Source organism: Pelobates fuscus, chromosome 1, assembly GCF_036172605.1.
Source record: "Pelobates fuscus isolate aPelFus1 chromosome 1, aPelFus1.pri, whole genome shotgun sequence".
Classification (NCBI taxonomy): Eukaryota; Metazoa; Chordata; class Amphibia; order Anura; family Pelobatidae; genus Pelobates; species Pelobates fuscus.
The window spans coordinates 171,561,520-171,588,258 of NC_086317.1; the positions used below are offsets into that span (position 1 = coordinate 171,561,520).

Here is a 26,739-nt window from a genome sequence, read left to right on the forward strand (position 1 = left end):
CCATTGTACAGAACACTGGTGAGACCTCACTTGGAGTATTGTACGCAGTACTGGAGACCGTATCTCCAGAAGGATATTGATACTTCAGAGAGAGTTCAGAGAAGGGCTACTAAACTGGTTCATGGATTGCAGGATAAAACTTACCAGGAAAGGTTAAAGGATCTTAACATGTATAGCTTGGAGGAAAGACGAGACAGGGGGGATATGATAGAAACATTTAAATACATAAAGGGAATCAACACAGTAAAGGAGGAGACTATATTTAAAAGAAGAAAAACTACCACAACAAGAGGTCTTAAATTAGAGGGGCAAAGGTTTAAAAATAATATCCGGAAGTATTACTTTACTCAGAGGGTAGTGGATGCATGGAATAGACTTCCAGCTGAAGTGGTAGAGGTTAAAAGAAACTCATTTTACTGGCACTATAGTATTAATAGGTCTCCCCCACCCTCATGGCCCCCCTCCCGCCGGGCTCTAGGGGGAGGAAGGGGTTAAACTCTTACCTTTCTCCAGCGCCGTAAATGTAAATTTTGTATAGTCTGTAAAACTACTGACCCCGCTGTACCTTCTAAAGTAACTCAATGTATTTCTAATACTTGTGCCAATATTCTTTTAATACACTTTCTATTGATTTTATTTTTAACATTTTAAACATCCTGTACTCCAAGAAATCCTAGGTGGGGATCTTACCACCAACGCTGTCATCAAAGAGCAGTTAGCCTGCTCTTCGCTTGTGAGTACTATTTTATTTATCTTATTACTGCTGTTTTATTCAGTGAGCACTATTAGTTGTCTCTTTTTACCCTTCTCCTGAGTGTTGAACATACCCCTGACGGAAGAATCATACTGCATATCCCATAAGCAGGGATTATAACGCTGTGCGCCCTTCACACTAGAGCTAGCTATAGCTCTAACAAATGTGAGTTTATTACTATCTCTTCCACATAACGAATATATTGGACTGTACATATTAAACTATTTAGTTCCTCTTATTTCTTGTCTTTCATATCAGTGGATCTGCCCAGATAAAGATAGTGAGGATATTACACTCGATCAAGCACTTTATTCATTATCTGTGTAAGATCATTCTATTTAGACTCTTTCACTTATATTTGGACTTTTTATATTGGAGTATCTATTGCTATAGGACTTTGGTGCAGCCTTACTTCTCTTTTATCACTCTTTCTGTATTTTAAAAGGGATGTGAGGGATTCCCCTTTTTTAGGGTTGCCAATTGTTAATTAGCACTTACTCTCTTCTCTTGTTGTACCTGTAACTGGAAATTCGACCTAGTGGGCTATGACATTTAAAGCCACATTTTATGTATTGTTACATGAAGAAAACAAAACGCATAGTGAAGTGGACAACAAGAACCCTGTTACAAAAAGTAGCGTGCAGCTTTATACATTTTAGAGAACAAGGCTTGGCAGATCCCAGCAACCAGGGCTTATACTTTTTTTTTTACTGGTTACACCTATTTTTATTTGTACAAATCTCAAAGAATATAATTTTTTTTCTGATTCCTTACAAGTGCATGGAAACTTATGCTGATCTTTGTCTTTTAATTTTAGGAAGGTGATAATCCTTGCGGATACTTGGCTAGACAGATGGAAACCTGGATCATTTTAGTGTAGTTGTATTGTTCTTGCTTGATGCTAAGAAATAATGGCTTTAAGTTGTGGGACAAAATATATTTTACTACTAAATGGAAGGAAACCCTGCCTTTATTTATATGATTTAAAAATAATAAATATTTTTTTTCAAGGCAGGTTCAGAATTCTATATAAGCTGTATTTCTACTGTTTTATCAATCTTTATCTAATTTTATCGTCCTTGCCTCCTAACAGTAATTAGTTAAAGGGACTGCTGCAAGTTTCATCACATTGATCACAACACGAACATCTGACACGTTCACTCAGAGAATGGTTATATGCAAACATTCTGACATACCGTATATACTCGAGTATAAGCCGACCCGAATATAAGCCGAGGCCCCTAATTTTACCCCAAAAAACTGGGAAAACTTATTGACTCGAGTATAAGACTAGGGTGGGAAATGCAGCAGCTGCTGGTAAATTTCTAAATAAAATTAGATCCTTAAAAAATTATATTAATTGAATATTTATTTACAGTGTGTGTATATAATGAATGCAGTGTGTGTATGAGAATGCAGTGTGTGTGTATGAGAATGCAGTGTGTGTGTATGAGAATGCAGTGTGTATATGAGTGCAGTGTGTGTATATGAATGCAGTGTGTGTGTATGAGAATGCTGTGTGTATGAGAATGCTGTGTGTATGAGTGCAGTGTGTGTGTATGAGAATGCTGTGTATGAGTGCAGTGTGTGTATGAGTGCAGTGTGTGTATGAATGCTGTGTGTGTGTGTATGAATGCTGTGTGTATGAGTGCAGTGTGTATGAGTGCTGTGTGTGTGTATGAGTGCAGTGTGTGTGTATGAATGCAGTGTGTGTGTATGAGTGCAGTGTGTGTATGTGTGTGTGTAATGCAGAGTGTGATGCAGAGCCTTGGTGGGGGGTGGGCATTTTTATTTTTTTATAATTATTTTAATATTTTTTTTTTGTTTCATTACATTTTTTTATTTTATTATTTTTTATTTTATTATTTTTTATTTTATTATTTTTTTATTTTTATTTTTTTTATTATTATTAATATATATATATATATATATTTTTGTCCCCCCTCCCTGCTTGCTAGCTGGCCAGGGAGGGGGGCTCTCCTTCCCTGGTGGTCCAGTGGATGGGCACTGTGTAGAAGGGGGCTGTGGGGGCTGCAGAGAGATGTTACTTACCTTTCCTGCAGCTCCTGTCAGCTCTCTCCTCCTCCGCCGGTCCGTTCAGCACCTCGGTCAGCTCCCAGTGTAAATCTCGCGAGAGCCGCGGCTCTCGCGAGATTTACACTGTGAGCTGACAGAAGAGCTGAACGGACCGGCGGAGGAGGAGAGAGCTGACAGGAGCTGCAGGAAAGGTAAGTAACATCTCTCTGCAGCCCCCACAGCCCCCATTGTCTGTATTATGGCAATGCAAATTGCCATAATACAGACTGACTCGAGTATAAGCCGAGTTGGGGTTTTTCAGCACAAAAAATGTGCTGAAAAACTCGGCTTATACTCGAGTATATACGGTATGTTTTACATTCATATGGATGAATGCAATGGAAAATACACAATAGGAAACTATATTGGAAGATTTTGAACCAGGGCCGGACTGGGACAAAAATTCAGCCCGGGCAATTCAAGGCAGAGCAGCCCACTAGTAGGGGCGGGGTCAGAAAGGGGACGTGTAATGTCACCACCATTAACACGCACCCCCCACAAAATAATTTGTGTTGTAGTGTATGTGTAAAGGGGTCTGTTCGTGGCGTACTATGTGTGGTTAGATGCTGTAGTGTGTGTGTGTGTGTTTCTGGGTTGTAAAGTATGTGTGTATGTGCGTGCGTGTGTGTGTGTTTGGAGGGCCTGTGGAGTATGTGGGCCTAGGGGATGTAGTGTGTGCATGTAAGGCTGTACAGTGTGTTTGTAAGTGTATCTAGGGGCTCTAGTGTGTGTATACATATAGGGGCTGTAGAGCACATGTGTATAGGTGTGTCAATGTATGCATAGGTGGTATAGTGTGTACAGGGGGTGTAGAATGTGTATTTATAGGGGATATAAATCAGTGTGTGTGCATGCAGGGGGTGTAATATGTGTGTTTATAGGGGTATAAAGTATGTGAGTGCAGGGAGTGTAGTGTATGTTTAGGCGGTATAGAGTGTGTTTACTGTGCGTATGTAAGTGCTCTGGGTATAGTGTGTATATAAGGGGTATAGAGTGTGTGTAGTGTGTTTGTGTGAGTGCAGGGGGTGTAATGTGCATACAGGGATATAGTGTGTGTGTAGTATTTATAGAAAGGTATAGCATCTGTGCAGTGTGTTTGTGTGTAAGTGCACGAGGTGTAGTGTGTATATAGGGGTATAGTGTGTGTAGTGTTTTTGTGTGTTAGTGCAGGGGGTGCAGTGTGTCTGTGTGTTAGTGCAGGGGAGCAGTATACATGGGGTTTAGTGTGTTAGTGGAGGGGGTGTAGTGTGTGTTTGTGTGTTAGTGCAGGGGGTGCAGTGTGTCTGTGTGTTAGTGCAGGGGGTGCAGTGTGTCTGTGTGTTAGTGCAGGGGGTGCAGTGTGTCTGTGTGTTTGTGTGTTAGTGCAGGGGGTGCAGTGTGTCTGTGTGTTGGCGCAGGGGTGTAGTGTGTGTTTGTGTGTTAGTGCAGGGGATGCAGTGTGTCTGTGTGTTAATGCAGGGGGTGCAGTGTGTTTGTGTGTTGGTGCAGGGGGTGCAGTGTGTTTGTGTGTTGGTGCAGGGGGTGCAGTGTGTCTGTGTGTTGGTGCAGGGGGTGCAGTGTGTTTGTGTGTTAGTGCAGGGGGTGCAGTGTGTCTATGTGTTAGTGCAGGGGGTGCAGTGTGTTTGTGTGTTAGTGCAGGGGGTGCAGTGTGTCTATGTGTTAGTGCAGGGGGTGCAGTGTGTTTGTGTGTTAGTGCAGGGGAGCAGTATGCATGGGGTTTAGTGTGTTAGTGCAGGGGGTGTAGTGTGTGTTTGTGTGTTGGTGCAGGGGGTGCAGTGTGTGTTTGTGTGTTGGTGCAGGGGGTGCAGTGTGTCTATGTGTTAGTGCAGGGGGTGCAGTGTGATTGTGTGTTAGTGCAGGGGGTGCAGTGTGTCTATGTATTAGTGCAGGGGGTGCAGTGTGTTTGTGTGTTAGTGCAGGGGAGCAGTATGCATGGGGTTTAGTGTGTTAGTGCAGGGGGTGTAGTGTGTGTTTGTGTGTTGGTGCAGTGTGTGTTTGTGTGTTGGTGCAGGGGGTGCAGTGTGTTTGTGTGTTGGTGCAGGGGAGCAGTATGCATGGGGTTTAGTGTGTTAGTGCAGGGGGTGTAGTGTGTGTTTGTGTGTTAGTGCACGGGGTGCAGTGTGTTGGTGCAGGGGGTGCAGTGTGTTTGTGTGTTGGTGCAGGGGGTGCAGTGTGTTTGTGTGTTGGTGCAGGGGGTGCAGTGTGTTTGTGTGTTGGTGCAGGGGAGCAGTATGCATGGGGTTTAGTGTGTTAGTGCAGGGGGTGTAGTGTGTGTTTGTGTGTTAGTGCAGGGGGTGCAGTGTGTGTAGTGTGTGTGTATATGTGAGGGGGGTGTATATAGATATGGTCTTAAATTAATTATTTATTTCAAAAACAAAAAAAATCCCATTAAATTCCTTTTATAACTTTGTGGTTGGATATGGGCTTAAATTAATAATTTAATTAAAAAAAAAACAACAACAACATTTTCTCTATTATAACTTTGCAGGGGGAGATGAAACATGCAGGTACCTGGTAGTCCAGTGAGGGGGGGCCACGCCGCACACCGATCCCTGGCGGTCCAGGGCAGGTAATTTCAGTTTGTACCCCGCAGGGTACAGACCATGTCTCTCCCTCTCGCGAGCACCGTATTTTCAGAGCGTTGCCGCGGGTTACCATGGCAACGCTCTGATAATCTCGGAGCTCGCGAGAGGAAGAGAAGGCAGCTTCTCGGCGTGTGCGGACGGTGACCGGCTCACTGCCCGATCTCCCCTGCGGCTCATGATGGGAACTCCTTCTTGGGGCCGGTGCTGCCCTGCATGGGCCGGCAGGGGAGATCTTTTGATCTTTCCTACCGGCTTTGGCCCATGGCCATCGCGGCCCACCGGGCATTTGCCCGGTGTGCCCGATGGCCAGTCCGGGCCTGTTTTGAACAAATGTATATTCAATCTGGTTGGATGTTAGACTCCATTAATGTAAGTTTATTTGATGGTGTATATTCAGTCTGTGGATATTGTTTGAATTTATTTCATGAATGTAAGTCTATCAAACCCATATTGCTAAAAATGGCAAATTGGACTTCTAGTTAGACTGTATTTATACTGCTATTAATTAGTGTATTACAAATGGCATTACCCATAAAAACGCTGGAAAATTTTAAAGGTCCAGAAGAAGCAACATACCACTGCAGCTCAGGATATCAGTAAATTTGAACCTTGTAAGTTGTCATCTGATTTTATGTGTATTTGTAAACCATCCTTCCTTAGCTGCATTGATAATACATTATTTAGACTTCCATGTTATCTATGTCAGCATATTACAACTTGGACAGCAGTGATCGGCTGATATTTATATTTCAAGGAACACTTTAGGGTCAGGAACACAAACATGTATTTCTGACCCTATAGTGTTACAAACACTATATAGCCCCCTGGCCCAACTAAATATAGTTACATCTTACATTTGTTCCAGTCCACTGGTGCTGGCTCTGCCCCCGATCTGCCTCCTTAGCTGACATCATCAGAAGTGATGGCCTCAGCCAATCAAAATGATTTCCATTAGAAGATTGTCAATTTTAAAGATTTCAGCCAAGGAGGCCGGGGCCGGATGGGGAGCTAAGCGCCACCCTGGCTAATCAGCATCTCCTCATAGAGATGCATTGAAGAAATGTATCTCTATAGGGAATGTTCAGTATATCCATGCAGAGTGTGGAGACACTGAATGTCAGTGCTGCACAGTATGCAACACTACCCCAGGAAGTACCTCTAGTAACCATCTGAGGAGTGGCCACTGGAGGTGTCCCTGGGCTTTAATGTAAACACTGCATTTTTCTATTAAAAGACAGTGTTTACAGCAGAAAGCCTGCAGGGACTGACTACACTCACCAGAACAACTACAACAGCTGTAGTGTCCCTTTAACCATCATTTTATTTATCAAATATCACAAGTAACTGAGAATTGTTGATTCTTCTGTAGGGTTTTTTATTTGCCCATACAAAAGCAATTTAGAATATATTTGCCTGACCTTCATTACTATCAGATATCTATTACTGCTAGATCTTTAAATATTCCAAATTCACAAACTAAAATTTGTGAATCCTAAGCCCTTTTCAGCTTTTCTAATTTTCTAATTGCACCAACAGCTTTATTCTGTTAATACTGAAAGCAAACAATAATACTTAGATAACTAACACAGGTACTCATGGCAACATTGGATAAGGCTATGCAAGCATTCACCTGCAGACCTTCTTCATAGTTTCCTAACCGAACACGTAGTAAAATCCCACCTGCTATGACAAATTACATCCATAGAAAGATTTCCTGTAATCTTTTGGCACCGCATTTATTACTCCTTTGATACTTGTGTTATTGCTATTATTTAATCATAACGCCATTCATAGTTTGGCTTTACTCCCAGGATGTGTTTGGGAAATCCTATCTCCCTGAATCTTTTCTCTGTGTATTGGAAGAGATAACTATCTGCAGAAACATTTTCTTTTTTTGACAATGGTATGTGTAAAAGGGAGAATGGGTTAATTAGACAATTACATTTAAGATCTTAAGAGTATGACTGTGAAAGGTCACTTAAGAGGGGTTCTGCTTAGAAAAACTATTTGTAACTAGAATAGAAATTAAAGTGGAAACACCTGCAAATGCAACTTACTTTCAATGATGTTATCATTCAGGTAAAGATGCTCTAGATTAGCGTTAATTGGTGGGACCACACTAAGTTTGTTGTGGGAGAGCTGCAATACCAGGAGACTGGAGATGTTGAAAGTGCTTTTGGGTATCCCTTTTTCTGACAGTTGATTGTAATTTAACCGTAGGAAGACCAGGTTGGGAAGCTCCTTAAAATAGCCACTGGGAATGTCTTCAATGTTATTCCTGTCTAGAAACAGCTGATTAACACTCTCTGGAACTGTTGGAGGCATTTTTCGCAGAATGTTGTGAGCAAGATTCAGCTGAATGAGGTTCTTTAAGCCCTTAAATGTATTCTTGTTAAATACCCCATCACTTAGCTTGTTGTTGTGCAAATCCAGCAAAATCAGGTGATCCATCTTACTGAAGACACCAGAGGGTATCTTGGAGATCTGATTACGGCTGAGACGGAGCTGCTCCAATTTAGGAGGCAGATAAGATGGTATCTCCTTCAGTTGATTTTTCTCCATATACAAATAAGTAAGGTTGTCTAATTTCTCTAGGATTTTCTTCTCAATTTTCTTAATTTTGTTATTGTCCAAGTTGATCCATTGCAGCTCAGTGGCATTTTTGAAGGAATCTTCTTGCAGGTCATTAATGAAATTATTTTGCAGATAGACATACCTAGTGCGGGAAGGTAATATTGGTACTTTGCGCAGGTTGCGACTATCACAATATATAGAAGTAGGGAAGTCAGCGGGGCAGTAACATTCTCGTGGGCAATCAGGAAACACAGATGGAGGTCCTGGAGGAAGTGGAGGGGGTAGATCAGTGGGTTCAGCAGGTTCTGGTGGAAGGGGGGTTGGTCTCTTTGTTGGACGTACTACAGTTGGCTTAGGCCTACGCCGTTGACCATTTATCTCGATTACCAAAACCAGGATGAAGGGTAATAGTAGAACTATCCAGGCTCTCATAGTCACCTTCTTCAAGCAAAAAATGAAGGAAGAAACAAAAAAAATAAGTATTAACCAAATATTTTATTTAACAGTGTACATTAAAGCATTTTTTAAGGAACAGGCTGTTTCTTTTTGTTTTTTCCATAACTTAACTGGCCATGGAATATTCTGTGATTAACTTTTCAAATACATAGCTATGATGCAATAGTGCCACTGAAGCTGAAGAAAAACATACACTTGGAAATCTTATTAAAGGGACCCTATAGTGCCAGGAAAACAACGCCATTTTCCTTGCACTATAGGGTTAATAGATCCCCCCCCTCCCTCGGGGCCCACCTCCTGTGCGGATTCAGCCACTTACCTGAAACCAGCGCCGATGTCCCTCGGTGCTGGGTAAGGCTCCGCCCATGCTCCTCCCCTGCCGATGTCAGCCATCGGGGAGACCTAATGCGCATGTGCGGCAATGGCCGCGCGCATTAGACCTCCCCATCGGAAAAAAATAGTCAATGGTTTCCTATGGGGAAAATCTGACGCTGGAGGTCCATGAGGACCTCCAGCGTCAGATAATGGATCAAAAGTCCGTTTAGATCAGGGGTAGTCAACCTTTTTCTACCTTCCGCCCACTAATGCATCTTTCTTGATGGAAAAATTTCCTTACCGCCCACCAGTTTTCGCGCAAGTGCGAAATATTTTTTAGAAAGGAGGGTGTTTTTAAAAATAAAATAAATGTATGTACATTTATCTTTTTATTTCTACTTTATCCATGTTTATAATGTTTTTTAACTTTATAAAGTTTAATGAGAAAAAGTAAATTGAAATTACCTTTACTAGTGATTAATGAGGTCCTTGAGGTTGATGCTGCGAGACTAAATATTATCTGGTTCGATTTTCGTAAGGTGGATAGGGGGGGCTGTAAGGTGGGTAGGTGTTCTGTAAGTTGGGTAGGGGTTCTGTATGGTGGGTAAGGGTTCTGTATGGTGGGTAAGGGTTCTGTATGGTGGGTAGGGGGACTGTGAGTTGGTATGGGGGCTGTGAGGTGGGTAGGGGGGCCATATAGTGGGTAGAGGGGCTGTAAGGTGGGTAGAGGGGCTGTGAGGTGGGTAGGGGGACTGTGAGGTGGGTAGGGGGCTGCATAGTAGGTAGGGGGACTGTGAGGTGGATGGGGGACTGTGAGGTGAATAGGGGGCAGTATAGTGGGTAGGGGAGCTGTGAGGTGGGTAGGGGGGCTCTATAGTGGGTAGGGGGGCTCTATAGTGGGTAGGGGGATTGTATAGTGGGTAGGGGGGCTGTGAGGTGGGTAGGAGTATAGTATAGTGGGTAGGGGAGCTGTGAGGTGGGTAGGGGGGCTCTATAGTGGGTAGGGGGCTCTATAGTGGGTAGGGGGGTTGTATAGTGGGTAGGGGAGCTGTGAGGTGGGTAGGGGGGCAGTATAGTGGGTAGGGGGACTGTGAGGTGAATGGGGGGCTGAATAGTGGGTAGGGGGACTGTGAGGTGGGTAGGTGGCAGTATAGTAGGTAGGGGAGCTGTGATGTGAGTAGGGGGCAGTATAGTGGGTAGGGGAGCTGTGAGGTGTTTAGGGGGGCTCTATAGTGGGTAGGGGGCTGTAAGGGGGGGTAGGGAGGCTCTATAGTGGGTAGGGGGCTGTGAGGTGGGTAGGGGGGCTGTGAGGTGGGTAGGGGGCCTGTGAGGTGGGTAGGGGGCCTGTGAGGTGGGGAGGGGGGCTGTGATGTGGGGAGGGGGGCTGTGATGTGGGTAGGGGGGCAGTATAGTGGGTAGGGGGCTGTGAGATGGGTAGGGGGACATTATAGTGGGTAGGGGGCATTATAGTGAGTAGGGGGTCAGTATAGTGGGTAGGGGCAGTGAGGTGGGTAGGGGGGCTGTGAGGTGGGTAGGGGGGCAGTATAGTGGGTAGGGGGCTGTGCGGTGGGTAGGGGGGCATTATAGTGGGTAGGGGGCATTATAGTGAGTAGGGGGTCAGTATGGTGGGTAGGGGGGCAGTATAGTGGGTAGGGGGCTGTGAGGTGGGTAGAGGGACTGTCTGTGAGGTGGGGGCATTTGAATGGTGGGTAGGGGGCTGAAAAAGGTAAATACCTTTCAGTGTCCTCTTGGTATGGTGGGCAGCTTCCCAGTAACATGTGTGGGGGTGGAGCTTGTGGGCGGGAGGCAGAGCTTCTGTTTGGGGGCGGGGCATGCGACCGGAATGATTTTAGAGTGTGCAGGGAGACTGAGAGGTCTCCCTGCAGCTGCTGGCAGCCACACCAGCCCCCAGCTCCTCCCTCCTTCCTCCTTCCTCCCCTCGGACTGACAGGCTGGCACAGTCTGAGGGGAGGATTAATCAGAATGATTAGGTCTGTCAGCCCAGCCCCAGCCACACCAGCCCAGCCACCCACTCTCTCAAACAGAGGATTTAGCCGCCGAAATCCCTACCGCCCACCTGGAATCCTGAAACGCCCACTAGTGGGCGGTAGAGACCAGGTTGACGACCCATGGTTTAGATTCCTGAAGCCCTCTGGTGGCTGTCTGGTAGACAGCCACAGAGGGCAGACTTAGAGCTGCAATGTAAACATTGCAGTTCTCTGGAATTGCAATGCTTAACATTGCAGCACTAAGTGCAAAAGGGTCACAGCACCCAGACTACTTCAATTAGCTGAAGTGGTCTGGGTGCCTACAGTGTCCCTTTAAGAACGTAGTATGTGGCTCTTTTATAGACCAAAGTAGCATGACGTTACCTCCATTTTTAATACATAGTTTTGTCAAGCACTACATGCCTCCTAGATCCCAGAAGAGTCTCCATAAATCAAAAGCCTCTTATTCTGGGCCAAGGATTTTCTTTATGCCATGAATGCCTTTCCAGCAGAGGTCTAAAGGATAGTGGAACTGATAAACTGATAGCAGCCATACTACTATCAGCCTATTTATAACTTGATTTACAGTTTTATGAACAAGGCTTTCCGAACATCTCAAGCTCAAGTTGCAATGATATGGGACAACAAAATAAGAAGTAAAGTTTGATCCACGGATCCAAGGGCAGTGTTATAGCTGCAACAATGTTTACAAATTGCAGTGGTTGTAAAATACTTGAGAAAAGGATAAAAGAAAACAGGATACTCTCTGAACCTTACCATTTACAGTGAAACAATTGTTAATGCTTTATGTATGATACATTTTGTTCCACTAATATTTGCATTAAAGCAGTTTGGTATCTGGTAGTACAGAAAATTTCAGGATTATATATAATACTGGGCATGATTTAGAACAAGTACCCTGAATTTGATGCAATATTCACTAAATAGACACTCAGCACCAAAACAACTTTAGCTTAGTAATGCAGTTTTAGTGTATAGATCATGCTCAATTCTCCATTTAGGAGTTAAATCACTGTTGTTTCTGTTAGTGCTGCACTAACTACACCTTCCCTGGCTGAGACTCCCATATCCTCTATGAAAAACTGCTTTTATTTTCAGGTGCGACAGCCCAGTGTGTTTACTTTAGATGTTTTTGTCTCCTGTTCTTTATTTTCCTGCTCTGCAAATTGAAAGTTAATCACACACAGGACGCTCCTGAAGGCTCTAGCAGGCTATCAACAGAAAAGGAGACAAGTAGTACTAAATTAAACAGAATGCACAATAAAGAACGTTTAACCCCTTAAGGACACGTGACATGTCATGATTCCCTTTTATTCCAGAAGTTTTGGTCACATGCAAGGAGGCAAGGCTAGATTTGCAAAAAAGGCAAGGCTAGATTTGCAAGTGATTTAACTATTAAATGATAAGAATTGAGCAGTTAGATGGCAAGGGCATGATACATACACCAAAACTGCTTTATAAAGCTAACGTTGTTTTGGTGCTTATACTATCCCTCAGACAAGATGTAAACATTCATACATGACCACAAAAAACGACACTTCAGTGTGCAGTGATTTGCTTTGAAATTTTTGCCATTCTAAGTAAGCTCATTAAAATAGACTGACACTACATGTTCATTATCTGCTGCTGTAGATCAAACAAAATAAAAAAACGTAGTTTTTACAACTGCTGTCAGCTTATCTTTTCTAATCTTTTCTAGTTTATTTTGATATATTTAACACATACTGATGCATTAATTCGGAAGAATTTATAGGTTGCATCTTGTTTGAAGGAACACTCTAACGTTGTGTATAAATACTTTACCCTTTTAGATCACTGACCCCCTCCCTTTCCACTGTAGAATAAATAATTAGTTTACCTCTAAGCCAGCATTGAGATGGTCCCCTCCCTGCAGCGATGCTCCACTCACAATGGAATGCTTCTCGTAGAAGCATTACAATGGAGGGTGCATGCATAGCAATCATATTTCTGCGCTGGTATGGTGTATCCTAGACATTATGAAAATGCCAATTTATATTTAAATCTCCAGTTTTGTTTTGTTTTTTTAAATTCTTTATTTAATCACAACACAAGTATAAAGGTTAAAAACATGGACACACCAAATGTCAAAAGAGAGAGAGAGAGAGAAAAAAAAAAACACAAGAAAACAAGCCACGGAGGACAAAGCACTTAAACAGTAAAATCATCCCAAGACAAAATCTTTTCAAAGGAGGGGAGGGGTTATGTGCAAGCCTGCCCTTTAGGCAATTGGCAGCATTTTTGGCTTTGACCTCAAGGATTGAAGAAGTCACGGAGTGATATACTGTACATGACAATACCCTATGGTTTTTTTTTTTATTAAATAGCTTTTGGTGATGAATAAACAGGCCCTCTAAGGAGCATGGATACAGTTTGAAAGGTGATATAGCAGAGACAGTAAGTGTGAATATTGGACCACCACAGGACAAGTCCACCCACCAGAAACATGTATGCACAAAAACATGCCCTTAAGCTCACATGTCTGTTAACAGAGGTCTTCTGGGGTTCTGCCCATATAATACTATTTACCAGAGGTGGTGTACATTTGAAAGATTTGTTCCTGTAGGTTATCACTGATAGAGACTTTCCTAGCAACCTCCCATATAGCCACTAAAGTCACACAGACCACTAAAGTCACACAAAACCACTTCATCTCAATTAAGTGTTCTGGATGCAGTGGTCCTGTCATTTTAACCCTATTATCTAAAACATTGTAGTTTAATTAGAAACTGCAATGTTTACATTACAGGGTTAAATTTACCTCTATTGGTTTTCTTCCTCATCAGGAAGATATTTTCTCTTTCCTATATGTGCACTATTGGATGGGAGACGAACAGGGCTGGCGCTTCCTATAAGGCGAACAAGGCAGCCGCCTAGGGCGCCATATAGGAGGGGGCGCCCTGCGCCCCCATCGCCGGCCCTTTAAATGTTGCAGCCGCCTGAGCGCTCTATAGAGAGCGCTCAGCCGGCTGCTGCACTGCCTCACCTCCCCTGTAGCGTGGCCGCGCTCCTCTCCGGTCCGCGACCCGGCCGGACTGACAGGAAGTGCACACTTAGTGTGCACTTAGTGTGCACTTCCTGTCAGTCCGGCCGGTTACAGGAAACAGAAACTCCTGTACCGCGGACCGGAGAGGAGCTCGGCCACGCTACAGGAAGGGGAGGTGAGGTTAGGAGGAGAACTGGGGGGGGGGGTTGAAGAACTGGGGGAGGGAAGGGAGATAAGAAGAACGGGGGGGTAAGAAGAACAAGGGGAGGGGGGTAAAAAGAAGAGGGAAGGTGGGGGAGTAAGAAGGAAACAAGGGAGGGGGGAGTAAGAAGAAAACAAGGGAGGGGGGATTAAGAAGAAAACTAGGGAGGGGGAGTAAGAAGAAAACAAGGGAGGGGGAGTAAGAAGAATACAAGGGAGGGGGAGTAAGAAGAAGACAAGTGGAGGGGGGAGTAAGAAGAAGACAAGTGGAGGGGGCTAAGAAGGGGGAAGGGGGAGTATGAAGAGGGGTCGGGGGAGTAAGAAGAAGAGGGGTGGGGGGAGTAAGAAGAAAGGGGGGAGTAAGAAGACAAGTGGAGGGGGGAGTAAGAAGAAGAGGGGAGGGGGGAGTAGGAAGAAGAGGGGAGGGGGGAGTAAGAAGAAAGGGGGGAAGGGGAGTAAGAAGAAGACAAGTGGAGGGGAGGAGTAAGAAGAAGAGGGGAGGGGGGAGTAAGAAGAAGAGGGGAGGGGAGAGTAAGAAGAAGAGGGGGAGGGGGTAAGAAGAAGAGGGGGGGTAAGAAGAAGAGGGGGGTAAGAAGAAGAGGGGTGGGGGGAGTAAGAAGAACACAGGGAGGGGGGTGAGGAGAGGGGGAGGCGAGAAGAACACAGGGAGGGTGGAGTGAGAAGAACACAGGGAGGGGGTTAGGTTGGAAGAACACAGGGAGGGGGAGTGAGAAGAACACGGAGAGGGAGGTGAGGAGAACAAGGGGGGAGGTGAGAAGACACGGGGGAGAGGTGAGAAGAACACAGGAGAGGGGGTGAGGAGAAGTGGAGATGAGGAGAAGGGGAGGTGAGGAAAACACAGGGAGGGTGGGTGGGTGTGAGAAGAGACCCCCAGGGGAGGGTGGGGGGAGAGGAGAGACCACTAAGGGGCAGGGGAGAGCTCTAAGGGACAGAAGGGAGAGCTCTTTCACACTACACGCACACACACAATGCATCCCTTACACACACATGCAAACACACACACGCACACACACACTGCTTCTCTTACATACACACAGAAACATTGCATTTCTTACACACACTCAATGCACACACTTACAGACACATACCTTGCATCCCTTATGCATACAAACACAGATTCACACAATGGATCCCTTACACACAACCACAAACACACACTGCTTCCACTACACACAAACACACTGCATCACCTACACAAACTGGTATGCCTATACACTACATTCCATAAGCACACACATTAGATCCTCTACAATAACACATAACACATCCCCTACACACTACACTCCCTGTGAGCGAATTTAATGGGTGGAACATATAGGTGGACTTATGGGTGGGCCTTATGGGAATACTCACCGTCAGGCCCTGGGGCCCAGACCTTGAGCTGCTTCCTGTTCTCCCAGAACATTGAATTTTGTGACCGCAGTTACAAACAGCCTCCAGAGATCCGGTTCTACACAAGACCAGTGGAGCGAAACTGCAGCCAGTGCCCAACACCATCTTCATCTGGTTGTAAGTAGGCAATCTAGTATATTATTAGTGACACTAATCTCTAATTAACCTCACATTAAATGGACACTATAGTCCCCAGAACCACTGCAGCTTAATGAAGTGGTTCCGGTGTCTATAGCGTGTCCCTGCAGGCTTTTTAATGTAAACACAGTGTGCAGCACTGGCGTTAGTTCATATGGCAGATCATATGGGTGGGGCATTGTGATGTCACATGGGGGTCGGCAAATTTTTCTTTTGCCTAGGGCGGCAAAAATCCTTGCACCGGCCCTGGAGACGAAGGAGCAGCCATCATTAGTAGGGAGTTAGATCTACTTTATCCAAGCACTGGATTTACATTGACAAAAAAGAAATATGCTTTGCATGAGGACGCCCAGCATCTTAGAAAACCCCACAGGAAAGCATTGATACAATGCTTTCCTATGGTGAAGGCCTAAGGCATGTGCACATTAGGTTCCCCCCCATTGCCAATGCTGGAAGGACCTCGGCACTAGAAATAGGTAAGTGTTAAAAGGGTTTTTTAATCCTGTTAACACCAAAGGGAGTAGGTCAATAACCTTAGGACAGAAGGACACTATAGCTTTAGGAATACAGTTTTAAACACGCATAAGGTTCTTGGATCACTGTGATGTTGCAGGAGGAGGATCCCAATTCAGCATCAAGGAACTTCGGTGCTGGAATTAGGTAAGTGAAAAAAACTTACTTGATTATGGGGGAGGGGAAAGGGACGAGATGGGGGGAGATGCACTCAAATCATATCAGAATACATTTCTGCCACTTCCATGACACCAAGATTTGTGAATTTGCAGCAACTTTTAGATTCTGTATTGCCTTTGTTATTTTGTTTAGGTAAATTGTGGTTCTGGCCAAAGAGGATTTAAAGGTGTCTGCCCCAACTGAGCTTTGGTAGGCCAGGAGATTATGTTATTCATGAGACTTTTGCACAGTGCAAGAATTCAGTGCGGGCCGAATCGATTGGTTTAAAAAAAAAAAAAAGAAGTTTAGTGGGCGTGGTCAAAATTACATTCATATGGCGTTTGGTTTGGACAAATTTTGTCCAGCCACTATGTATATATTTTGCAGTACACTGATAGGCACATTTTCCCACCATTTGATTTACAGATTAAGTTAGAAGAAGTAACCAGTAGAGAGAAAAAAAATTGAGCAGTAAAAAGAGAATCTGTATTTACTAAATATATAATACAGAAAAATAGATTTTTGTACTGCTCCTTCTTTTTTCCCTCTATCAATCACTTTCTTGGTCTGTGATTAACATCAACATTTAGTGGCTATTCCCAAACCATCAACCATATTTTTTTTTAATCAATCATCTCTTATTTTAGCGCCAAAGACGGAACTCTGAATCTCAAATCAAAAGAAATGGCTTGTCTACTGTCCGTTTTGTTTGATTTGTGATCTGGTCATATGGTAAATGGGAGAGTTACGGAATTCAGATGATCCGCCTATCGCCCAAAATATGGATGAAACTAAATTAATTTGAAACCGAATGCACAAGTCGGTTATTTACTTATATGTATGGTTTACAATATTATGCCCACAGAACCTATATTATGTGCCAACTTTGATTTTACATAAAAATGTATGTTCATCTTTCTTTTATGTACATGGCATATGTAAGTTAATATCCTCTCAGTCAGCATGAGCCAATCCATTAAACATAGACAGCAATAAATTGCTAATGTAATTCTTTCCTGTGCATACTCGGTGCTGACATTATTGAATATTAAAGCCAATGATTACTCATTGGCTGGTGAGGTAAGTTAGCTATTAGGAGTTGCCTTCCTCAACCAAAATCTTTTCTCCTCCCAGTTGTTCTAACAGCTGAACACAGTATTTTATACACAGCTGGAGAGTTCCAGATTTTTTGGCATTTTCATCTTTTTTACATTCCAATCAGATGATTCTGGTTCTGTTCATTTTCTCATCCTGAACTGCTCTAAGGGAGCTCAGGGTAGGTGGGTGTCAAATGTCCTTAATCCACCTCTTCATATTCCATTCTAAGTCAATCATTGTTTAATGAGACATGGCAATTTGATCTTCACACTCCTGGGCACTTTGTTTATATGATATTTAAGAGCATAGATGCATATTCAATAGTAATAACATTGCTTGCTATCCATGTTTTCGGATTGCAAAATTTGAGGCAAATGAGTACAATTAATGGATAACGCATTAGTCTCCATGTAATGTATCATAAATATGTGCTTCAACATCCAATGTACTTTAGAGAAGCAGCAACAATACAGAGATAACTTTAAATTCTGCTGATTTGTTTCCTCTTTCTATAATAGATCAAATGTGTTCTTTTGTTTCGAGGACTAAATTAGCAGTGATCATGTGTATTACGCAACATGCATATTTTAGATATCAAGGAAACACGTGGCCTATTGACGCACAGTGGGCCTTATTTTTTTTTGTCACTGTATCTTTAGTCTACTCATAATTTTGTTTAAAAAAAAATTCAGCCTGTTTTTGAGCATTTGTTCTACTAGTTTATTGCCTAAGGGCTATGTCTGTGCTACTTTCAATCTCTTTGTGTATATTCTTGTTCTGATCTTCATCCTAATACACAATTACATTTTGTTTTCACCATTCTATTACTCACTGCTTTCTATAATAACCTACAACTAGTACAACCTGTCCTTACTATAACGCAACTACTGTTCCCTTTCTGTTTATCCTTTCATTTATCTCTCGTTCTGTTCTCCATGGTCTGTGCATGGTCCCTCTGTAAGCCTGTCCTAATAGTATTCACGATTTGGCAAACTGGAGTTTTGATTGGTTTCCATGGAAACTCTTTATCTGACTCCCCTGAGCTTTTTTTATCCTTATTACACACATATTTCCAGACACTATACTGAGAAAAGTGATGAAGCAGACACCAGAGGTGGGGGTGTTGGGGTTGAGAATTACATATAAATCTAGCAGGCAGACCCATAATATGCTGTATCAAAAACCAATGGAATTTAAATCGAAACCTGACTAAAATAGACTAAAACAGTGCCACATGTATTGTCTATATTGAGTTAACACAATCTAATGATGTTTGGAACTCTGAGATCTGAAGTAACTGAGCAAATTAATATTAATCTAAGCAAAGCTATACAGTAAACAGGTACAAACAAATTCACGCAGTTACCTATTGTCAGTTTCAACTCCCATCATGCTCACAGTGCTACCAGTAGCTGTGGAGCACAATATGGAGATGCCTGAGCTATATCTAGCACAAAATATAGACAACCATGATGTGTGTGACATAAATATACTGTAAATCTAAATTTTAGAACTGTGAATTTGTTGTATGCAGTAAATTGAAATAATAACAATGTATGTCAAATAGGAAAGGTACATTGTGATTACTCTGGTGCTCCTGTTATCTACCTTGGAAGAATAAAGGGCTGAGTCCACTCTGACAGGATTTGAACCTGTAACACATAGGGGTGGAACATATTCTACTTATGATACATTATCCCACTGATTTATCTCATTGGCCTCAATTTTGCTGTTAATTATGAATCTATAGTAATCATTGTTCAATAATTACCTATTCAGTCTGTGCCATGAGTAACTTAAACTACTACACTACTGACAATGATGTGTTGAGAATTAGGGGCTTGCATGCTGCAGCTACTAAAATCAGCAATTTGTCATAGTAGGCTATTTTAAAAAGTCCTTATCCATAGGTAGGTGGAATGCTTTGCCTGGATCATTTGTGGTTCCAATACTTTACTTCCAAAAATGTGCATTACTGTCTATTTTAATTTTAAGAGTTTTAATGCATTTATGAAAGCACAGGGTAGGTGTGAATGTTTGAGGCAGAGGGTATTTTGAATATGTCACCAATGCAGTGTAGCATACAGATAATTCAAATTAATTCAGGTAGCACAGTCATAGTTCAGACATCTGCATATATTTATTGGTTGTGTGCTTGGACTCCCCCTGCCTCCTGCCATTTATCCATATGTTATATATCCATATGTTGGATACAATTAATACAGGCTATTGCTCCCTCTCTGCCCTTATACCCATCTCATAAAATATATAGACTGTTTTTGGGGGGATTTAGCTCATCCATATTTAGTGACGAGGAAATGTTGAACTTCCTATGTTCAAAAATGTAAAAAAAAAAAAAAAAAATTAGAAAAACAAATTTCAACAACTTTACTTTAAGCCTTGTTCTGGGTTCTAAATAAACTGTCTTAGCAACATAGTCCTTGAAGAAGTGGAACAAGGAAAAACACAATTGCCACACCTTTAACTATGATTTGCATCACACACACACATCTCTCATCCTGCTTCAGAGCTGCGATGATGCTCTTAATATTTCCATGTAGCTGTTTAAGTGCATAAAGTTAACAAGGCACTCAAACAATTTTAAAAGTGATTATAGTGATTATAGTGATTATATGATGCTGTTTTTCTATTTTAACCCCAGAATGTCAGAAAAAAAGTTTAACACAAAAGTTAATATTGAAAGAATAATTTAGAACCTGCTAAACATTATTTTTGCTATTGCATTTCTGAGCTTTTTTTTGTTTAAATATAATTCATCATTTCTAAGTATTTAACCCTAAAACGTTCAGTGATAGTTATTGATAATTTATTGAGAATCCCCAATTATTTGTGAATGACAGTGTAAGAAACGTACATTTGCTGTAATTAAGGGGTGCACAAAGCACAACAGTGATTGTCTTGTGTACAGATTTACAAACATGAATCACAGGGTTCAGGGGAGGTATTTTCTATAAGGCTTGTCCACTAAGGATGCAGTAAAACATGCAGGAGAGTTTCAAAGAAAAGTTCAGTCATAAGATTAATAGATGTAGTTTATTCTGTACTAAGGTCTATAAGGGTATGACAGAATGACAGGAGACAAACCTCTTACCTGTATGGGGAGCCTGACACGGCTTCTGCCGGCTGAATACAGGTGGGCTTTATTCCCAAAGAAATATTTTGGTCTTTTTCCTCCCTCCCTCTCTTGCTCTCTCCTCCCTCCCTCGCTCTCTCTATTGAGTCCAGATCCCTGTGAGCAAATCTCGGAGTTCTCTGGGATCCAGGGAATGAGGGTGGGGAAGACAGATGAACAGGGGGGTTGTGGGGGGCTAGGGGGGTGGAATAAGGGAGAGGGAGATTGAAGGAGGAGGACAAGAGGCAAAGAGAAAGAGTAGGGATGGGAGGGAGAAAGAAAACAGAGGTACAAAAAATAGGAGGTCAGAAAAAGAGAAATTAAAAAAAAAATGGGTATAGAAAAAACTTAGTATAGAGCACAATGATGTCTTTATTTGGCAGCTGTGAGTCTGTAGATTTAATTCCTGCACAAAATTACTCACCCTTTCCAAGCATCACCTTATGTCTGCTAGTATTCTGTCATTTCCAAAGACTACACTGTGTTCTGTGGCCACTGCTTTTATTACAGAAAAGGGTTTAAAAGGTGTGAGAACAAACACTGGAACAAAGTATCAGTTGATAGTATCTTGATAGGAATAGAAGGGATCTGATATCACTGCCAGCAAGTAAAGTTACCAAGTAAAAGTTACCAAAGTTAAGTTAACCCAATGGACCCAGTCATTTAGGGAAAACTGGGGTTGAGTACATGGATGTCTAGGTTTGGCACTAAAATTAGAATTGCATCCTATTATTGATTCATAGGGCATGGAAACAGAAAAAGAAGACTGAATCTGATACCAACTATGTAGCTGTCTTTTGTTGACAAATCAAAATGTTTTAGTATTTTTTTTAAGTAGACAATTAAAAGAGCGAAAAAAACATAATTTAGGGGCCAGTGATCCTCTACCACAGAACTACAGTGTACATATATATCTGTGTGCAATACTTAACTACCTTATAGGAAAGCATACATTTGAGGAGAATCTCTGGAAGCCGTTTAAGCAGTAAGTATTGCAGTTAGCATGTTTATCTCCCATGCTAAAATGAGTGTAGCACTCGCCTATATTGGGGGTTTGTGACTCATAAAGAGGGAGAAACCCTCAGCCGAGGACTCTTGGGGATGTATGGGAATCTTAAACCTGTGAGAATCTCACTGCTGCTTACATTGACCAGTCTTCTCTTCAGCAATCTTTGTTTTCTTTTCTATACCCCAATCTCCTAGGCTTCCCCAATCCCTCTCATCTGCAAAGGACAGCAGGAATGAGGGGGGAGGAGAGCCAGCGGACCCACTCCTTCACTCCTCACCTCTTGGTTCCTACTCAGTGGTTAGGTTGCCGCATTCGCTCATCCAGAAATGGGGTGACATAGATTATGGCCTATAGACCCGCCCAACTCACTCTTTACACCCTTAACTGTATGGGTTTTAACATTCTGAGCTGCAGATCACACTTATTGAAGCAACTATGTATCACAGTCACTGGCACTCTTACAAGAGACACATTTTAAGGAAGGCTCCCCACCTACATTGCGAAGCAAAATGTATCTTACAGTATATTTTGGCAACACCCAAGTGGCTAAGGAGGCAGGGGTTGCTTGCTGCTCAAGTACAATTTCATGAGAGGGATTGTGAAAGAGATACAGAGGGCCGGTACATATTTTTACAAGGATATAGAGGGGTCTCAATATATGCACCTAACTGGAAACAACCACAGTTCCAATGCAAAACCTTTAACAATGGTGGTAGGTGAAGATTCTAGTTGTACCCCCTTTACCAAAAGCTTGACTTCTCAACTGGACATAGCAGCATAGCACAGACAGGACTTCAAGTAATCAGGAGGGCACTGACGGAGCTGTGTCTGGTGAATTGCTGGAGAGCATTGAACCCTGTATGTAAAGATCAGGACTGGTCCATCCATAGGCTGGCCAGTCCATAAGTCCCGTTGGGACCATGGCACCAGGAGGCACTTTGACAGGGGTGGCATTTTGAAGTGTCGTAATTTCGGTGGAGATGGTGGGATGATCTGCCCCGGGCTGCCCTTTTTTGGGGTGGCACTTTTCGACACAGTGCCTTGTGTGCAGCTGAGACCCCTTGTCATAAGCTCACTCACACTCAGTCAAGGAGGGAGGGGGAAGATGATTTGCAACAGAGGAACTTTCCTCCTCCTCTTGGGGCACTCAGCTTCCTCCCCATGCATCTAGCTTACTCCTCCTTCTGCATGGCCAGGGCCCAGCCAGGGGCCACAAGCTGCTACCAACTGTTGCTTAGTGATACTGGCCGACAAGGAGCACCAGGCCGGACACAGCGCCAGGTATGAGGAGCCAGGGGAGATGACAGGAAAGCTTTCGGAGTTTAATAGCAGGGTTGGCAATGCATCCACAGCACACACAGACACACTACATCCCCAGCACACACACAGACACACTCAATTCCCAGCACACACACAAATACTGCATCCCTACCACACACACAGACACACACTGCATTCAAAGCACACATACAGACACTACATCCCTAGCACACACAGACACTCCATCCCCAGCACACACACACACACACACTGCATCCCTAGCAAACACACAGACACACTCCAACCCCAGCACACACACATAGACACACTCCATCTCCAGCACACATAGCCTGACTCCATTCCCAGCACACACACACACACACACACGGCATCCATAACAATCCATAACACACACAGACACACACTCCATCCACAGCACACACACACAAACACACACATTACATTCCCAACACACACACATATGCACTACATTCCCTGCACACACACACTCGGCATCCCTAGCACACACACACACACACACACTGCATCCCTAGCACACCCACAGGCACACTTCATCCCCAGCTCACACAGACACACTCCCTCCCCAGCACACACACAAGCACACACATTACATTCCCAACACACACACATATACACTACATTCCCTGCACACACACACACACTCTGCATCCCTAGCACACACACATACACACATGCCACCACCAGGACAGAGACACAACTACATTCCCAGCACACACACAGACACAACTACATTCTCAGCACACACTGCATCCCCAGCACACACTGCATCCCTAGCACACACACTCTCTCTCTCTCACACACACACACACACTGCATTCCTAGCACACACACATACATACCCCATCTCCAGTGTGCACACTCAGATACACTATATCCCCAGCACACACATACACCCACTACATCCACAACACATGCATAGACACACTCCATCCCCAGCACACACCCAGCACACACACACAGACACACTACATCCCCTAAACAAACACACATACACTCCATCCCCAGCACACACATACATACTCCATCCCTAGCACCTACACAAGCACATACTTCATCCCAAGCATACACATAGACACACTGCACTCAAGCACAAATGCACACACATTGCATCTCCAGCACACACACACATACAACCTACATCCCCAGCACACACACTGCATCCAAAATCACTTGCAGAGACACTGCATCCCTTTGACACTACACCACACACACACACACACACATACTCAGCATCCACTATTTTTGGTGGAATGGCTTTGGTAGGGGACATCATTAAGATTATACTTATTACCAGGGCCACCATCAGAAATTCAAGATCTGGGCCCCGGGGAGGGGGGTGGGGCAAGGCTTGACTCATGTGCAGATTTTTGTTTAACTTTGTATTAACTATCCACAGACTTCAGGTGGTAGGGGTTTTCAATCATATTTTTTTCCCCACCATAACCTTTTTGTTTTTTGATTCCCACGCACTTTCAAGCCTCAATAGCCAACCAGTAACCAACCTCATGCTGATGATTTGCATTAACAATGAAACAGCTGTCCATGAGTGGTTCACTGGCTTTGCATGTTCTCCTAAGTTGTGTTTCTACGTTGTTGTATACAGCAAACACAGACTCAAAGGAATCCATGTTTAAAATGGAATGAGGCAAAAATTTGATTCTTTGTTAAATTAATTTGCATATGCCCACCCAGAATCCTTTGTGGTAGTAACATCACTGCAAATGTGGGAAAAGCAAGTCTTATGGCTTGACTGGTGTGCAGATTTTTGTTTAACATTGCATTATATATATATACACAATTTGTGTTTGAATGTAAGCATGAAGTATGTGTGTGAATGTTGGTGTTTGAATGCAGGTGTGCATTTGTGTATAGTGAATACACTTCCACACACACTGATACACAGACACATACACTGACACACATGCAAATACACAGACACACAGATACACACTCTGACACACATGCAAATGCACACACATATATATCCACATAGACACACACACAGATACACATAAACTCAAATATTGACACATAACACACACACAGACACACACAGATACCTATACTGATACAAAAGGACACAGATGCACACACACAGTTGCACACATACAGACACACAGAGACATACTGACAAACACACATATGTACTAACAGAGACACATATTGAAACAGACATACGCACATACAGGCATACATACTGTAACGCTTACATATATTGATATGGAGCACAACTGCAGATCTCCTAGGACTTAGATTGTTGATTAGGATACTTAGAGAATAGAATAGGAACTGTGTATTCAATTATGGAAAATACAGGTACTGTATCTTTAATTACTTCGCTGTTTGTTTAAATGGAGTAAGCAGCTTCTGACATACATGCAATCTAGCACATTGGAGTTTGCAAGTTTTAAGGAAATGGAGGAAGTTAGAAATGAAGTTGAAGCAGGAGTGATTCGTTTTGGAGCTAGAGATAGCAGGCCTGAGAGCAACTGTAGCATGAATGCTTAGCGGACTTGAGAGCAGGCTGTAGCAGGAATGCTTAGCGGGCTTGAGAGCAGGTAAGCTCCTATTACAAAGATAATAATTGACTTAGCTTCCAAGGTTGAAAAATCAGGTTCCCGGAGTTCTCCTCCGGGGAGGGAAGTTTCTCAAACAGGATGAAGAAAGTCCAGATACTAGCCGTGGTCGAGGAGAGGAGAAGGAGGGTAAGTAGATTTCCAATCCGGTTCAGTACACAAGTAGAGGTTGCAGAGAATCTTTAGCCGGTTTGATATCACGGTAACGCTGTTCAATAATCCAGCGTCTTGTATCTGGCGCGGTCGCATTATGTAGCATGGGGAGACCGCGTCAGAGAAGGGGTGTGGCTAAACTCCGTCAACCCGGAAGAGACAGGGAATTACCGGTAGTTAAGGCATGACACATACTGACACACACATACTGAAACAAACATACAAACACACAGAGACACACAGACATGCATACTGACACACAGACACAAACTAACATAGATACAGACACACGCACATGCATAAGGACATACAGACACACACATACCTACATACTGACATACATACAGACACACATACACATACAAGCATACTGATAAATGTGCTATGGAATTTGTTGGCGCTATATAAATGATAAAAATAATAAAAAAATAACATACATACATACTGACATACATACAAACACACATACATACTGACATACATACACAAACATACATACTGACACACACACACACACATACATACAGACACTGACATACACACACATACAGACACTGACACACTCATACATACAGACACACACATACATACTGACACACACACATACATACAGACACACACATACATACAGACACACACATACATACTGACACACACATACATACAGACACACACACATACATACAGACACTCACAAACATACTGACACACACACACACACACATACATACAGACACACACATACATACTGACACACAGACACATACATACAGACACATACCGACACACACACACACACACACACACACACATTGTGGTGGATCACCAGTATATCACAGGCACGGACTCCCTTTTCCAGTGTGATTTAGCTCTATCAAGTAGTGAAGGTGAATATAGCTGGTATAGCTTCCCCCCCCATACATTAGTCGAGACTGAATGCTAGGGGTAGATCTGTTTATTACAGGCAAGCAGTCTCAAGTTATATACAGACCCCCAGCAGGGGGTCTCCATACAGAAATACATTAAGCTCCTCCCTGTGTCTGAGAGATAATTGAGTCAGGAAACTATAACTCAATTATCTCTCAGTTACAGAAAAAACATAACAAACCATACAACCCCCCAAAAGTACCCTAAAAATACATGTGGACCCCACAAGAGTCACATCCCCGGATAGCCCTGATCTGAGCACCCAAGTTGGCCAAAATGTGCTCAGATCAGTTCGGTGGTATGGAATCGCCATCGGGGTAAAGTTTTGACCAGCCGACCATGAG

General features: G+C 43.1%; 1 protein-coding gene across 2 annotated transcripts in view; it reads right to left on the bottom strand.

Annotated features, from left to right (window-relative positions):
• The window catches only part of PRELP (proline and arginine rich end leucine rich repeat protein), a 54,029-nt gene extending 33,402 nt beyond the window's left edge, over positions 1-20,627 (bottom strand). The window contains exons 1-2 of one of the 2 annotated variants that reach the window (XM_063452620.1): positions 20,408-20,627; positions 7,473-8,427 (exon numbers count right to left, since the gene is read on the bottom strand). In XM_063452620.1, the coding sequence (XP_063308690.1) occupies positions 7,473-8,421 (949 nt within the window). In that variant the 5' untranslated portion in view covers positions 8,422-8,427; positions 20,408-20,627. Of the gene's footprint in view, positions 1-7,472; positions 8,431-20,407 lie in introns of both variants that reach the window. The other variant, XM_063452609.1, reaches the window with a different exon arrangement.
• Between the last annotated feature and the right edge of the window lie 6,112 nt (positions 20,628-26,739).